The sequence below is a fragment of the Melanotaenia boesemani genome, chromosome 1 (genome assembly GCF_017639745.1).
Source record: "Melanotaenia boesemani isolate fMelBoe1 chromosome 1, fMelBoe1.pri, whole genome shotgun sequence".
Classification (NCBI taxonomy): domain Eukaryota; kingdom Metazoa; phylum Chordata; class Actinopteri; order Atheriniformes; family Melanotaeniidae; genus Melanotaenia; species Melanotaenia boesemani.
The window spans coordinates 24139215-24154314 of NC_055682.1; the positions used below are offsets into that span (position 1 = coordinate 24139215).

The 15100-nt window shown below is 37.6% G+C and overlaps 1 protein-coding gene across 1 annotated transcript in view; it reads right to left on the bottom strand.

Annotated features, from left to right (window-relative positions):
- Positions 1-7159: 7159 nt before the first annotated feature.
- Positions 7160-15100, bottom strand: part of kiaa1549lb (KIAA1549-like b) — a 60279-nt gene continuing 52338 nt past the window's right edge. Inside the window, exons 17-22 of the mRNA XM_041992994.1 lie at positions 13045-13177; positions 10787-11155; positions 10607-10701; positions 10040-10188; positions 9729-9880; positions 7160-8625 (exon numbers count right to left, since the gene is read on the bottom strand). Of these exons, the coding sequence (XP_041848928.1) occupies positions 8362-8625; positions 9729-9880; positions 10040-10188; positions 10607-10701; positions 10787-11155; positions 13045-13177 (1162 nt within the window). The 3' untranslated portion in view covers positions 7160-8361. The remainder of the gene's footprint in view (positions 8626-9728; positions 9881-10039; positions 10189-10606; positions 10702-10786; positions 11156-13044; positions 13178-15100) is intronic.

The window sequence follows — 15100 nt, forward strand, 5'->3', positions numbered from 1 at the left end:
CACAGGCAATCCCACACCTCAGAGTGCATGTGGAGCGAGTCATTCGAGGTCATACATCAGACCATCTGGTAAAACCTCGATCTACGGCACATCAGGATGAATGAGGAATCCACATGGGTAGTGGTTGTCGTCCTTCGCCAGACAACACTTCTCTATTGCCTTAGGTTCCAGCTCAAGACCTTGCTTCATTTCAGCAGTTTGGTAGCCTGACCAAGAGATCCGGACCGCCAAGCTTTCTCCAGATGACTGTCCTCTCACATGGCAAACTTCTCTGAAGCACATCACACATGGATAAACAATATATGATTATGTACACTCTCACTTAAAGTTTGGAATCACTGTTCTTGTTGTCAATAGAAATAAAAACTATTAGCCTCATGCTTCCTCCACTGTGCTTGACAGCATTGATCTGGCCTCTGAGGTAGAATTGGAGATTTGTCAAGCATTGTGGAGACAGTGTGACAGTCTGGCTAACTATCCAATTAGAACTAGAATAAAATAACAACCAAAATGCCAAAGGTCTGTAAGGCTGTAGTCGCTGCAAAGTATGTTGTCTATAAGAGCAAAGTTTAAGTACAAAGTCCCAATATTATTCCTCACTCCAACAAGATCATCATGGCCTGTTTATAACTATATTAACTATTCAAGCCAATCTCCACTGAAAACATGAAAATTGAAAGTGATCCCAAATTTTTGAGTGATAGTGTACATGACATAACATCATGAAAACTGCACATACCTAAATCTGGAGGATTTAGGTATGTGCAGTTTCCTTAAGAGTTGCCATTCCTGCAGTGAACTCTGCTGCCTTGTGCTCTCCTCAATTCAGTGGCACATGTCATGGGATGTTTCAAGAGACTTCATGTGGAGTTGCTGATGGTAGCTCAGCACAAAGCAGCACTTGGTGGGGCCCAAATAATAATTTGAGAGGGGTACAGATGGTTGTGGTGGTGCATTGGAATGCAAACATGTTTTAGGTGGGCTCCATATTGGGAGGAGATAGGAGAGGATGCTTACTTCTTGAACTTTACCAAAAGCACAATCCACCAGTGGTATAGTCCCTGTGATTCCCACGGTGGTTATAAGTGGAGCAGTTTCCCTTGGCATCCCCTCATAGATCTCATTCAGGTGAAGCACAGTCATATCTGGAAGCTCGCAGGTCAGGTTGGAGGCTGCTTTGTATGAATTACTCCTGTAATCGCAACATTGGTTGACATGTAGTGCTTTTTACAGACACCACACATTACAAAGCCAGAAGGATCATGCAAACTCTTCAAAATAAGGTGCCATGCAATTAAGTTTGTTTTATAGCAGTGTATATAGCAGCAGTATATCAGAATTATGACACTGGACTGACTCCATTTATAAGAACAGGAAAGACATACACAAAAAGAATACTGCCAGACCTCAAGGATTCACTAAATGTATATTTAACTCTATAGTGAAGCGGATAAGTAAAATACTATCAGAATTTAAAAACATGATGACCAAAATCACAAACATAGGATCTAGGTTGTACAAAAACCAGAAAAGTCCCCTAAGTGTTATGTATTGACATTTCCAAATGAATAGAACATCTACAGTGATTTTTGTTTTGTTTTTATGATTTGCTTATCAGAACTCTGCATGCCCCACTGTTAAGACAGATTTGTGCTTTTTCTTTGAGACCATAACTGATATTAATTAATGGCTCACTGTGCTAAAGAAGCAAGCAGAGGACAAGCAAGTTTTTCAGTTTATACAAAGACCATAAATGGTCTCCTCTCTTATTTGTCACAAGCATTTATTTGTAAATATAAGTCTGTAGGACAGTGTGGCTCAACAGGTCCTCTGGCAACTGTACTCAGAAAAATTGTGTCAGCATTTGTAAAAGCTTGCAGTGTACAGTGGTCCCTTGTTTATTGCGGGGGTTACGTTCTGAAAACACTCTGCGGTAAATGAAATCCGCAAAATGACGACATTATACATTTTTCACAATTCAAATGCATGGCCTAATTATCCCTCCTCGGAGTGTTCATAGACCTTTCCCAAACTATAATGAACATTTTCAACATTTTCACACACTTTATACTGTACACTTTAGAAAACCTACATATTTTTGACAATGTGAATTTCTTAATAATTACCCACCCCGTAAAATATGTTACAGCTTCTCTGCTGGCGCTGCGTCCCCATCCTTGTCTGTAACGTCATTTTTCACAGAAGACCAGGGTGTTGCCGTCTTTTTCAGAAAAAGACAGCAGGACACGAAGTAGACTGACTCTGGACAGAGTCCTTTGACCAATCAAGAAACAAAGCACAGTGGGTTGATTCCTACAGTAAAATTTGGTTCAGAGCCGTCGAAATACTCAGCGTCGCGACACTCTCATTGACTCCCGTGTAAAAAAAAAAAAAAAATGGCGCCGCACTTCCGGGTTACTGGAGACGTTCAATAGTTCCAAACACCACATCAGACTGCGTTCATCGCCAAGTCGATGCAATATCAGTCTTATAAGTCACGAAAATGCATGTACATTCTGTCGGATGTCCTGCACTAACATATTTGCGTCTGTTAAATGTGATAAAATTTTGTTTAAATTTAATTTCTGTTTGTATGTTATAGCTATTGTGCTTTTACACCATAACCTCCCTGATCAAGTGCATTGTTATTCATAGATTCATAGAACTTGATGTTCGATATGACTTAGGTTAGTGGAAATGTATGATAACTGTGTTCTCATATTGCTGGTTATGTTTAGCCTGGTGCCCAGAGATGACATGTCAGGGTCCTGTGTTGTATTTTAAGGTGAACAGTTTTTTCATGTACTGGGGATTTTAATGCCTAGTAGCAGGGAAAGCTCTGGAATATGTAATGCTTTTCATGAATTCTCTATTACATATAACAGAAAATCACAGAGCAAATGACCTGTTGTAATTATCCAGAGCCTACTGACTTTTATCCATTAAATTTTATTTAAACTGTTTAAATATTTATTAAAACTGCCTCGTCCCCTTTTGCTTTCCATGTTCCATGCATCAATAACTGAGCAGTAATCACCTAAATTTGATTCTTAATTAACTTATATTTCACCAATTCCCTGTGCATCTCTATCCACTCGCTATCACTCTTTTATCTTTCCTCTTTACTCTTGCATTACTTTTTCCACACATACTTGTTCACTTATTTGGTAACACTCATTGATATTAGCTCATGTTCTACCCTTGCAGCTGTTCTGCATTCATGTTCTGTAGTCCATTTAGTCAGTACTGACATTTTTTTAAAGAAATTCTTTATTCAGGAGCAGCAGGCAGGAACACTGACATCCATCAGTTTGTCACTTTTCCTTCCCCAAGGTTTTTTTTTATCATTTCATTATGCACACTGAAACTGATTTATTTACTTTATTGCCTTGCCCTGTTGTCTTATGTCAATAAAAAGTTTGTTCTTTGAAAGGTTTCCCTTGTTTTCTTTTGCCTGTCAGTACCAGTTCCACCAGTAGGTCAAGTGAGTTTTTAGTTAAACCAAGTAGTTACTCAGTGAGACTTTTCCTTTTACATTCAAAGCAAAGCAAGTTTCTTTGTACAGCACAATTCAACAACATGGAGATTCAAAGGGCTTTACAAAGACATTAAAACATAAGAATATATTAAGAATAATTTAAAATAAAAAGGCAAAAAGGGAAGAACATAAACTAAGCATGATTAAGTTTTGTTTTTGCTTTTCTTTTTTTTTTTTTTTTAAATTCAGCTTATGAAAGACAGTGCAGATTTGGAGTTACAAACCATTGAAATGCAGCTGAGAGACACAGTATTGTCTGATATTCGGTGTTGTATTCATTGTTGACTTTAAGTACTGACATTACATGCTACCACATGGCTGGCTTTAATAATTAGATGAAAGTAAGCCCTAACAAGATAATCATTTAACCTTAAAGTGAACTGTATTGGTGGTTATCAGTAAGAATTATACAGGGTAATGAGGACCATCATGTCTGATCTTTAATAAATGCTAGCTTGTTGGTTGGGATGGATATTTCCCTCCAAAAATGTATGAAATTATTGTGCTGGTTACACTTATTTAATCTATTGTCAAACATGACTTGATCGTCACTTAAATCAACATTAACTTAATAATGCATTCAGTGACAAAAATATATGTGCAGCAATATGTTTATTTAGTTTTCACCCTCAGTAATCCGATCGCTGCTGTCTGCTCCATAGTAGAGTCCAGCAGCGCGGAGTTTGCTTGGAACTATTGGAGGCTCCATGACCCACTAGACCGCTCTTACAACAAAGTCAACGGATGTCGCAACTCTGAGTATATCGACATCTCTGGAATGGTTGAAGTAGGATTTACATATACTTAAATATGCAGTGCTGCATACAAAAAAATCTGTGAAACAACGAGACCGCAGAAGATGAACCACAATATGGCAAGGGACCACTGTAATGCTCTAACTTTTATGATTAAAATTGTTTTTTTTTTTTGGCAAGCATTTCATGTGTGTTCTGTAAATTGACTTTTATTCCCTCTGTACATCCTGGTACCCGCTGTAATCTTACCTTGAAATGTAGGTCAGGAGATAATGACAATATATCTACATAAAAAATATATTTAGATTTAATTAAATCCACTGAGTAAATTCAGCTAAATTAAGTGATTAAGATATATCATTATTACTCAATTGTACTTGTACAGTTTGTATAATTTAATTATGTTTTATTAGTACTTTTTACTAATATAGACATTTCTCTTTTTGATATCTACTCAATATTTTTGTTTAGGTTTTAATTAATTCCTTCGTGTATTTTAATCAAATCTACTCATGTTAAATGGTTAACTCCAAAGAGTCTCATTTAATTTACTGAATTACAAACATAATTATATTTAATTAATAATAATAATAATTAATTAATAATCTGTTGCCTTAATTTTATTGAGTAAATATGGTATATCTTTCTTTACAGTGTACAGCTTTGGCAGTGAATACAGAATTCAGACAGTGAAAGAAATAATTTACTTCTACACTGAGCAGAATGTCAAGAGTTTTAGAAACAGGCCTATTTTTATATGAATAATGATCCATATGGAAACTACCTGTAGGAATGATGATTAGTTGCTTCTGCAGTAGTAGCTTAAGCCCGTGGGCACCAAACAGTAGTGTACCCCATCATGTGGCTCTGCTAGTATCAATCCTCACCTGTATGCTATTGTATTGTATGCTTTGCCATCATTGATTATTAAAACATATCACTTACACTATGTTCTGTTAGGTCATTACAGGTACTATAATGTAACAGGCTGTACAAACCCTTGTAGCTTGAACCACAAGGTTATTTAAAGTCAATCTAAAGAGAAGATGAATGCACCAATCATGTATGTGTTGTTGTAGCAAAACAGAACTTTTAAAGCCTCTGCACTGTAGCTAACACCGTAGGTAAACTGCTACTATCAACTCCTGAATGATAATCTATTAAACTGGGCTGCTATGTGGTACCACAGATGACTTGCAAGAACTGCTTCAACCCATCATGTTGAAAATATGTCATATCGAGTAAAGAAAGAACAAACAGACTAGGATTCTAATAAAATCTTTCATTTAATTTCAGTCTTGTACGCTAATATTTCCTCCGATGTCCATCTTCCTCAGTGTTGGATCAATCTGAGAAACATTGATTATAACAATATCAAGCAGCAGATGAAAAGGAAATGAGAAAACCAGTCAGGAAGACAAAAAGACATTGTTTTTTAATAGATTTAGCTCACTTCATAGTTCATTTTGTAGAATAAATACTCAGCAGTTCTTTAAACCAATAAAACCCCTCAGACCCCTGTATGTAATAACACGAGCATCCAGCATCAAAATGTGGACATATGATCACTTCTTGTATACGGAAAAATGGTTTGTCTCTATTTTCCTACAGTTTATAAGACACAGGTGTGCGTCTGTGTGATGATTATGAATCTTCAGAAAATGAGCAATGGCAGAGTTTGAGACAGAGTTTTTGATGGTACCTACTTACACATAAAGACATGAATACAAAAAAACAACTCCTGGAGTCCAGAAAGGATTTGTTCATAAGTCAAAGGGTTAAATCCAACCTGGAAAAAGTCACTTTTCAATGAAAGAAAATACTATTTAAAGGTAGCTTCACTCATACTGTAGTTAACTCCCCATGTCACAGCTGACCACCTTACAGAATTGATTTTGATATAATCACCATAATTTTAAATGACATTTGTGTAATTGTAAAAAAGGCAATCTGTAGCATTTCTATCTAAATGCAAACACATCACAACACCCTTGCGTTGACCTATAATGCATGCACTTATCCTTTTCCATTCCCAAGTCAACATTTTGGTATTCTGTCTCCATCTAAAACCTACTGTAGGTTGTTATGCCACAGAGAATGTGAATCTTTTCCCACAAAAGGGTCATTTCCTTCATGTTTGAATAGATTTTTCTCATTTATGTCTTACACAATTTACTGAATTGTTCATAAAGCAGATTTTTGTGCCTAAGTATGGTGGCATCATGGTGGTCTGATTACATAAACAAAATAAGAAATGAGTAATTAAATGAGAGAACATAAGTCCATGTCATTAAAAAAGTCAGCTGGATCCGTGAACGCTCCGATCTTCAAACAAATAAAGCCGACCTCCTTCCTTTGTGTCCCTGCTGAAACTGTTGTAACTTATAAGCTTCCTTCATGCAAGTCACAAGACTTGGTCTTTTCTTTAGCATCTGCTCGGAGGACCTATTAGTCAAAGAATATTGTGTTCTGCCCAGAACTTCACCGAGCCTGGATCGCAATCTTTGATTCCTTTGTTTAATTTTTTTTCTTTCTTCTCTCATTTAATTTTAATTCAACTGATTCTTATATGTTAAGACTTGTGATGTATCAATGTGAATTGGTAAGATAAGGCTTGTTATGTTGCTTTGTCATTTTTACTTTTAACTGTTTAAAATGACAAAAATTTGTCCTTTGAGGTAATTGTCCACAGTGCATGGTGTATTCACTATGCACCTTGCAAACCAGACAACTCAGGGCGCACAGTGAAATGTGCATCTCGTCCAAAAGTTCTTGAGAATGCATCTGAGTCACTTAGGCAGGCCAATATTTCACATGAATTCTGTAATATTCTTGCAGTATTCACTTATACCAGAGATATGTCTTACTGTAAGGGCAGTAAACATACAATAGACTTACTAATTTTATAGCTTAATTCTATTAATAAAAGAAGAAAAAAAAAACATTTGCCCTACTGCCACAAGCAAAGAAAATCATTCATATATCATTTTTAGGTTGCACAGTATAGGCACCTAAAAATCACAGCACTTATTATCACATTGCCACGCTACAATGTTCATCCAGCTGCAGATATTAACTAAATTTAAGTTTGTCATTTGGGGATTTTGAAAGTCATTCTCTGCACAAAACCACCAACAAAGTTAAATCAAATTATTTAATAATACCCACACAATGCAGTTTAAAGAAAAGGCCTATCACTGCTAACCGGCTCTGCATATTTTGTGCACACATGTATTGCAGTGACAAACTACTCATTTCAGACACAAAAACGTCCCATCTGTAAGTTACGTCATCATAAGATGCATCCTATGTGATGTTTAGTTAGATTAGCTCAAAAATGCATTTATTTTTATAGTGTGTTTAGTCCATTGTTAATTACCCAAAACTACAGTTTAAATCTCTAAATAAAGTAATTAGACAACTGATTGTGATTGTTTGTGTTGGTATGGTGTTACTATCTGACATGTAAACATTTTTTTAATTAGAATTTTGAAAAATTAATGGTACTTTGATGTGGCATGGATGCAGTATGAGATTATGTTGATGTAGCCTGTCTTGTTTAAGCTGACGCTCTATAAAAGGAGATTAGATACAGGATGTCCTTAAACTGTACATGCTCATATACACTGTGATTTTTACCTAACCATCTGACAGGGAGAATTTGGTCCTCTCAGTACAGACAACAACTTTGCTCTTTTACGCTTGTCAAATGATGCTGATTCACCAAAACAAAGGCCCAATCCTGGAAAAAAAAATTTGATTCTTGACATTAAGCATATCCTATTGACATATCTACAAAGACCTGTGTGATTATTTGAGACATCGTTAGCAGAGTATGGGATTAATAGTCTAAAATCAAAATAATCTTTTCCATTAACTAAAAGTTGAAATCCAGCAATGACATGTGAAAAGACATCAAGAAGTGGATAATCTGCAGGTAAAGAAGATCAGTCTGTTGAACAGTACAAATATTAAAAATCAGTCTGAAGGAGTGCCTCTTTTGTGTGCCACTGTTGTAGATTGATGGACAGTTCACCATCTCCTGCACACGTGAGAGCAACATTTAAACTAGAACTCAAACACATCATTCTGTTTTTTCGCCAGCTTGGCTACTTCCTGCCTGATAGCCTGCACAAGCGCAGAGGTGGAGAGGCTGCTCAGGGGCATGCTGTCCATGTCCTTCAGTACCTGGGGCAGATTTTGCTCAGATGCTGTGCTGGAGACAGTAGGTGGCTGCTCCAGTGTCTGGTTATATTGCAGGGCCATTCTGGTGGGACTCCCCTGTGGATAACGAGGATTGGGAAAAGCCTCTACATATCCTGGCAAGGGTACCTGAAAACAGAGTGGATAGGGTATCACAACACAACAACTTAATTATGACCACCCTCTAAAAATCGCTGCTGGATGAATGCGTTTTGATCTTTCATTATGCTGAGTGAACAATTCGTCCTGAACTACGATTTTAAAAAAAAATGATACAGGTGATAGGTAAACATGTCCATAAAACTTTATAGATGGACCAAAATAATGGAAATAAATGAATGTGCACATGAAAAAAGTAACATCAAATTTAGAGTTTTAAACAAATAATGAAAACAAAAAATTGGCTTTAAATAAAAAGAAATAAACAATAATTTTTAAAAAATATGTACATTTAGAAAAGTTGCTCAACTACCCCCATGTTTTCTTGTGTCCACTCAACGCCAGCCTTAAATTCTGTTCAGCAAATGGTTTCTAAATGACACTGGTTCTGCAAAAAGACACTGCATGAGGACATCTGGTTGAAACAGGCACACAGACAGGGAAAAAGGAGGTCATTCCGCACAAACAAGGAGAGCCCAGTGCAGGGGAGGACATGGACACAAGGACCATGATTTACCTAACAGGACAAATGGACCTTTTCTTATCTAATGTTAAACAGAGGAGATGGTAGAAAGATGTTTGAGGATAAAGTCTGAGCAGAACAAATAAGACCGTATGCAAAAGACAACAATCTATGTAGTCCTATAAACATATGACAGATACTGCATTTCCCCGTGATAACAACTATGTTTGGCTTTTTGAGTGTTTATTCCTTTACAGCCATAAACTGGTGTATTGTTGTACTGTAGCATACTCTGTGGCTGTATAGGGTTGAACAGATGTTATGGAAAAACATGCTGACAACCAAATGGTGAGGTTTTGATTCAGCACTTTAATTTCACTTACTAATACTTGATTAAGTCATCTACAACCTCCTCGAAGTCTGGATAAATCCTCAATTATGCAACAGTTTTCTCAATAGCCACTGTAAAGGTTCAGTCATGTGCTGTTCGTGACACTGGGACAAATGCTTAAAGTGGACATTAGAAATTAATCTTGCCATCTGGTCCTGTTTTTGTCTTCTGTTATTACTATCAGTGGATTCATGAATGAATGAGAATGGGCTCCCTTACAGAGTCTGCCCATTGTGGAGGAACATCCTCAGGTTCTGGTGGATAGGACATCCAAGAGGGACTGTGATACGAGGTGGGTGATGTGGAGACAAAATACTCTGAGTAGCCAGGCCTAGTGGCTGGGATGGAGTAGACGGCTGTTATTGGGTTTCCTGTTGAAAAGTGAAAAGCACATTCATTTATTAAAATATAACAAATGCTTTATTTTCTCTAAGCAACTGTTAAAAAACATAACAGTAAAAATGCAGACACAGATGGAAGACCATTATGGACAACTTTTGAAATGCTAAGTCATCTCCTCATATGCTTACCTGAGTAGTTTGACACAGGCTGTTCTGCAGTGATAGATGGAAGTGCTGCTCTAGTAGTTGGCCCATATGGGTTGTTTTCGTGTTGACTCCGCATCTCAGTGACAGATGTCTCTGAGTTCCTTCCCTTAGGCCCCAAGTCTGAAGTAGAACTAAGTTGAACAGAGATTGCAGAGGTATAAAGGAAAGGCTGCTGCGTTATTACACCACTAGATGGCAGATACACTCCACATGGAAAAACGAACTGCTTGGTCCAAATTCTCACCATCTCTCTACATACTAGTTTAATATTAAAATTTGTACAAGGCTTATAGTCACAATGGCCACAAAACCTCACCTCAGTCAGTGATTCTATTTGAGGTTTTTTTCTTCACTTTCACAAAATGCATGCTCAGTTTTCTCTATAATATTATGTCTTAAAGTTCTACAGAACCCTGAGATGACTTATGCAACTTTTGATGCAATAAAGATGTCGTTAAAAACTTTTTTAGCAAATCACTTTTCTTCTTCCACCTTTTACTTTTCAGTAAGGGATTTTATAATTGTGTCTGTCCATGACCTCAGCTTTACCGTCTTAAGGAGGTCCTGGGTGGAGGCCCAGTGCGGGGTGGTAAAGGTGGAGGAGAGCCGATGGTCATCTCAGGAAGCTGGGTGAAGCGGAAGGCCTTTAGAACAAAATGAAAACCATTTAAAGTTCAGGTTTTCCTCCCATACTTTACAAGACAGTGCCAATACTCAGAGGCAACTTACTGGTTTAGGAAGGCTACACTGATACATGTCTGCACCATAAGGTGATACCCATTGCAGGCCTCCCCGCCCACAGCTCATTGTGCCTGGAGCGCTGGTCACCACCTCTGTGTAAGGAAGGGGAGGCGGTGCAGGGCTGTAGTGGTCAGGATGGAGTTGATGGGTATGTCTTCCGGATGTGGACTGCCCCCCTGAAGCCAGACTGAATGCCTCCTCCAGTAGCAGGTGCATCTGCTGTCGCACTTCATCAATGGATGGCTGTGAGCTCAGAGTGGATGTCTCTGAGTGGCCTTTCAAGCCCCGGCCATACATGTATCCTCGCGGGCCCATCAAATTATCAACATTCGTCTCTTCAATCAGCTCTGGTTCAGTCTGTGACATGAAAACCACAAGAGAGAGGACGCAACTAATAATGCGCTGTTTTGATTTAGGCCTGGATCTAAGTTAAGAGAACGCACTGTGTCAACACTGCACACATCATCATATCTTTTATGTATTTTAATTTACTTTCCCACCTAATCATCCTTTATCTCTCCCATCTTTTTTTCCTCACATTTTCTAGTTTCTCGTCACACCATTTCATATGCTCTTTTTTAGCAACAGATTCCATCTATTCTGATTTTTAATTCAATGACAAATATATGAGTTAAGGCTGCCCTACTTTCTGTTTGAACAGAGGGAAGCTACAGGAGAACTAACATAGTCCATCTCATAAATCAGCCTCGTTGCAGCACAGAACAGCTAAGACTTGCATCAGCAACAATCTCCAACAGTCCCTTTGTAATCCACAGGGCCAGGAAGTTTTGACAAGTTAAATAGTAGTTTCTACAGGCTATTGTCACAGATATTTCTATCAGAGCTAAACAGCCGGCTACTCACAATTTAACCACAACACAAACCAACTAAGACTCAAGCTAATCAATTTCATAGAAGGGGTAGTCAAGAATTGCCTGTGATATGATTCTTTTGATGGTGAGATGCATTTTGCTCAAGGAACCAACATGAACAAAATACATCTTATATAAAAAGAGTGGTCATCAGAGCAGAAACATGACATGCATTTGCAGGACAAGAATGTTACCATTCCACATAGATAATCCATGTGCCAAAATGCAAAGCACCAGAGCCAGTTAAACTTGTGCTTTTCCTGCTGTAACTAGTCAAATGGCTGCCAGGTCAGTGAGAGTTCAGTTAAATATTTCCCTCATGTCCTGAGAATAAAAATGTTTTTTTTAGGAATGGGCTGCTGGATCACTCAAATATTCTGAATTCATGACCAAAGAATGCCATATACAGAACCATAATGGAACAGTAAGTGTAGGGACACAAACTGGCCATCCTGAGGTGCATTTTATATCAATACGATGGGAGCTTATAAGTCTTTGCTCTTAATTATAAATAACCCACTGCTCTGCATTCAGTTTGCTGTTACACACTTGAAAACACACCTGAGCAGAAAACGTTGGATATCTAGCTGTCACTGTCTTTAATAGGACAGTGAAGTACAGAATCAGCCCTGGTTTTTATTTCTTAAAAATGTCATGTATGTGTTTCATGAAACATTGAAAATGATGGCATCTGGACTTCTAAATACATTATCTAAAAATCATCAGTAATTGCCTCAGTGTTGCTCAAACAAGTAGGTGACAATTCTTGATATTTTTGTACACTTAAAAAGCTACGCATGCATTTTTAAAGGGTATAAAATGATTGTCTACTAACCCATATTCTCACACAATGTGACACATTCATGCAACTCACTGCAATTAATATGGTACAAAGTCATGTTAATGAGTGAAAATGCATTTCTAGATTTGGATTAAGCTGATATCAGGCTTCATGAGTGTGTTTGTAATCATTAAGGTATGTTCCAAAGTTTTACTCTATTTTTAGCATGCATTCTGTTGTCCCACCATAGCAGGGCAGTAAGTAACCAGTGTTCACAAAAATAAAGAGGGAAATTTTACATTAAAAAAAAGTGCAACTTCAAAAGCAACGCATTCTTTTTGTCTAACTTAAATGCCTCATTTAAGGTTTAGCTAAGCATTTGGACAATGAGGACCGTGGATTTTGCGCCCCATCAGGGAATCTCTTAAAAGTAGCAAGGCCAATTATAGGAACAATTATACCCACAAATACTCCAATGTACTCTATATATTCCATTTGAGTATTCTATTAAAATAGCCGTGTAAAATATGAAGTTATTATTTAACCACTAATTGGCTGATTTAGTTGGGCGTACAGGATTGCGTGTGACTCACATCATAACCACTGTTGCGGATGCCTCTCCTGGGTCTCTCTCTCATTACAAGCAGGTCCATCTCTGTTCCTCCAGGGCTTGGACTGCTCAGACTTTGTCTGCTGCGATAGGCCATCTGCCCTACCTGGGAGTGTCTGCCAGTTAGAGTAAAGACTGGATTCAATAGAAATCAGACCTGAAGTACAGTAGTTATTAATTCGAAACCTTTAAATTACTCCATCAGTTGTAGTGTGCCTGGAGTCAAAGGGCTGAGATGCAATAAACCTCATCGACTTTATTGTACCCGACACGATGAACTAGATGGGGGAAAAAGTAATGCTGCACCTTTTAATAAGCTACAAGGAGTTGTAACAAAGACAAAATAGATGCTTAATGTTAGAATATTTCATGAGAACACCAAATGACATAAGTAGCACAACTTTCAAATATTCATTACAAATGTTCTGAATGGAAATATTTTTTAGTTTCTTATTCCAGAATATGATGTAGCGCCAATAAAGCATCTGGTTAAACAATGTACAAAGTAAAATAACAACAGAAGACAATAAAATGACAGAAAACTGTTGGTGCTGCCACTGACAAGGGACAGAAGGATTTTGTCAGTAGTGGCTCATGTTGCTCAATAGGATGCAAGTTAAAAATGGTAATTAACACTTCTGCGGGCAAACACATAAGATGAGATGAAAACGTGCTTTCTGTTGAAATACATTTTATGTGGATACATTTTACACAATGCAGACAGAGAAATTTCAGAATCTTTCTGGTTTTTACTTTTATGTCTCGGACTCATCTCAGTATTGGTTAATTTCCTTTAATTTTCCTTTATTCCCATTTACCTGCACATAATTCTCTAAAAATGAACAGGTACATCCCTCTGTCAGCAGTCCCTACAAAACTGCAAGACTCAACATTTGTCTATTTTTATTCATTGAAAAAATTCAAGAACATACGCACATGACAGTGCCCTGTCTGTCAGAGTGAAAACCAAGCTATGAGGCCAAAAGAATGGACTATAAGCCAGGTCTGTGTCAAGATACTGACAATGTAGGGAATAATAAAATTAGGTCATCTTAAAAGTATGTAGAAAGAAATTAGTCACCCCTTTCTAGGTCTGGTTGCCCTGTCAAATTGCATAATCAGGGCCTGACAGGTCACCAATAAGCTAATGATCATTATGAAGGATTCCAATTATTCCAGCATCTACCTATGGGAGAGAGTCCAAACAGAAGCCATCATTTGCTCATTAAATTTTTCGAAAAAGGCACCTGCCTTTCAGACAGTAAAATCCAATGATCTCATGAGACGACTGAACTATTTGGCCACAATTCCCAACGGTCTGTCTGGAGAAAATCATCTAATTAATAGCTATCCCCACAGCAAAAAATACTGTGATGTGCAGCATCATTCTGCAAGGATGATTTTCTGTGACAGGGAATGAGAGAGCAGTCAGTAAGGAGGAAAGGAGGAGGATGGACGAAACTATAGATCAACCCTGAGGGAAAACTGAGTTCTAGCATCCTGAATTCACTGGAGTGGCTTCTGGAAATGTCTCTGAATAGTTCAGTGCGGAGCTGAATCTGGAGAGAGCTTGTTTAGCCTGACTGTTTCAGCCAAGAGGAATGGGAACGCTTACCAAGCAAACGGTGAACCAAGCATGTTGGATCAGAACTAAAAAGATTAAAGGTCATTACTGCCTCCAAAAGAAACAAGTACAAAGTGAAGCATTTGGATTCTTTCTCAAATCTCTTTAGTTAATACTTCATTTTTATTCGGTCTTAACACACAAACTCACAAAAAGAAAGATTCTTTTTTTTCCATTTTGGAAAATAATAATAACACCGTCTATTAAATGACTGCCGATGTTTAAGTGCCTCCGTAATGCAGAAGAACAGAATCAGTGTGATGAATCTTTCAACACCCTGCTAATACTCATATCTCTATTAAAGAAGCTCCTAAAGAAAATCAGACGGAACTGATGACTCTCAAATTGCCCATTGATACAGGATGATACCAACATTTGAAGACACAGTCTTGTCTTAAACCCAATCAAAACATAT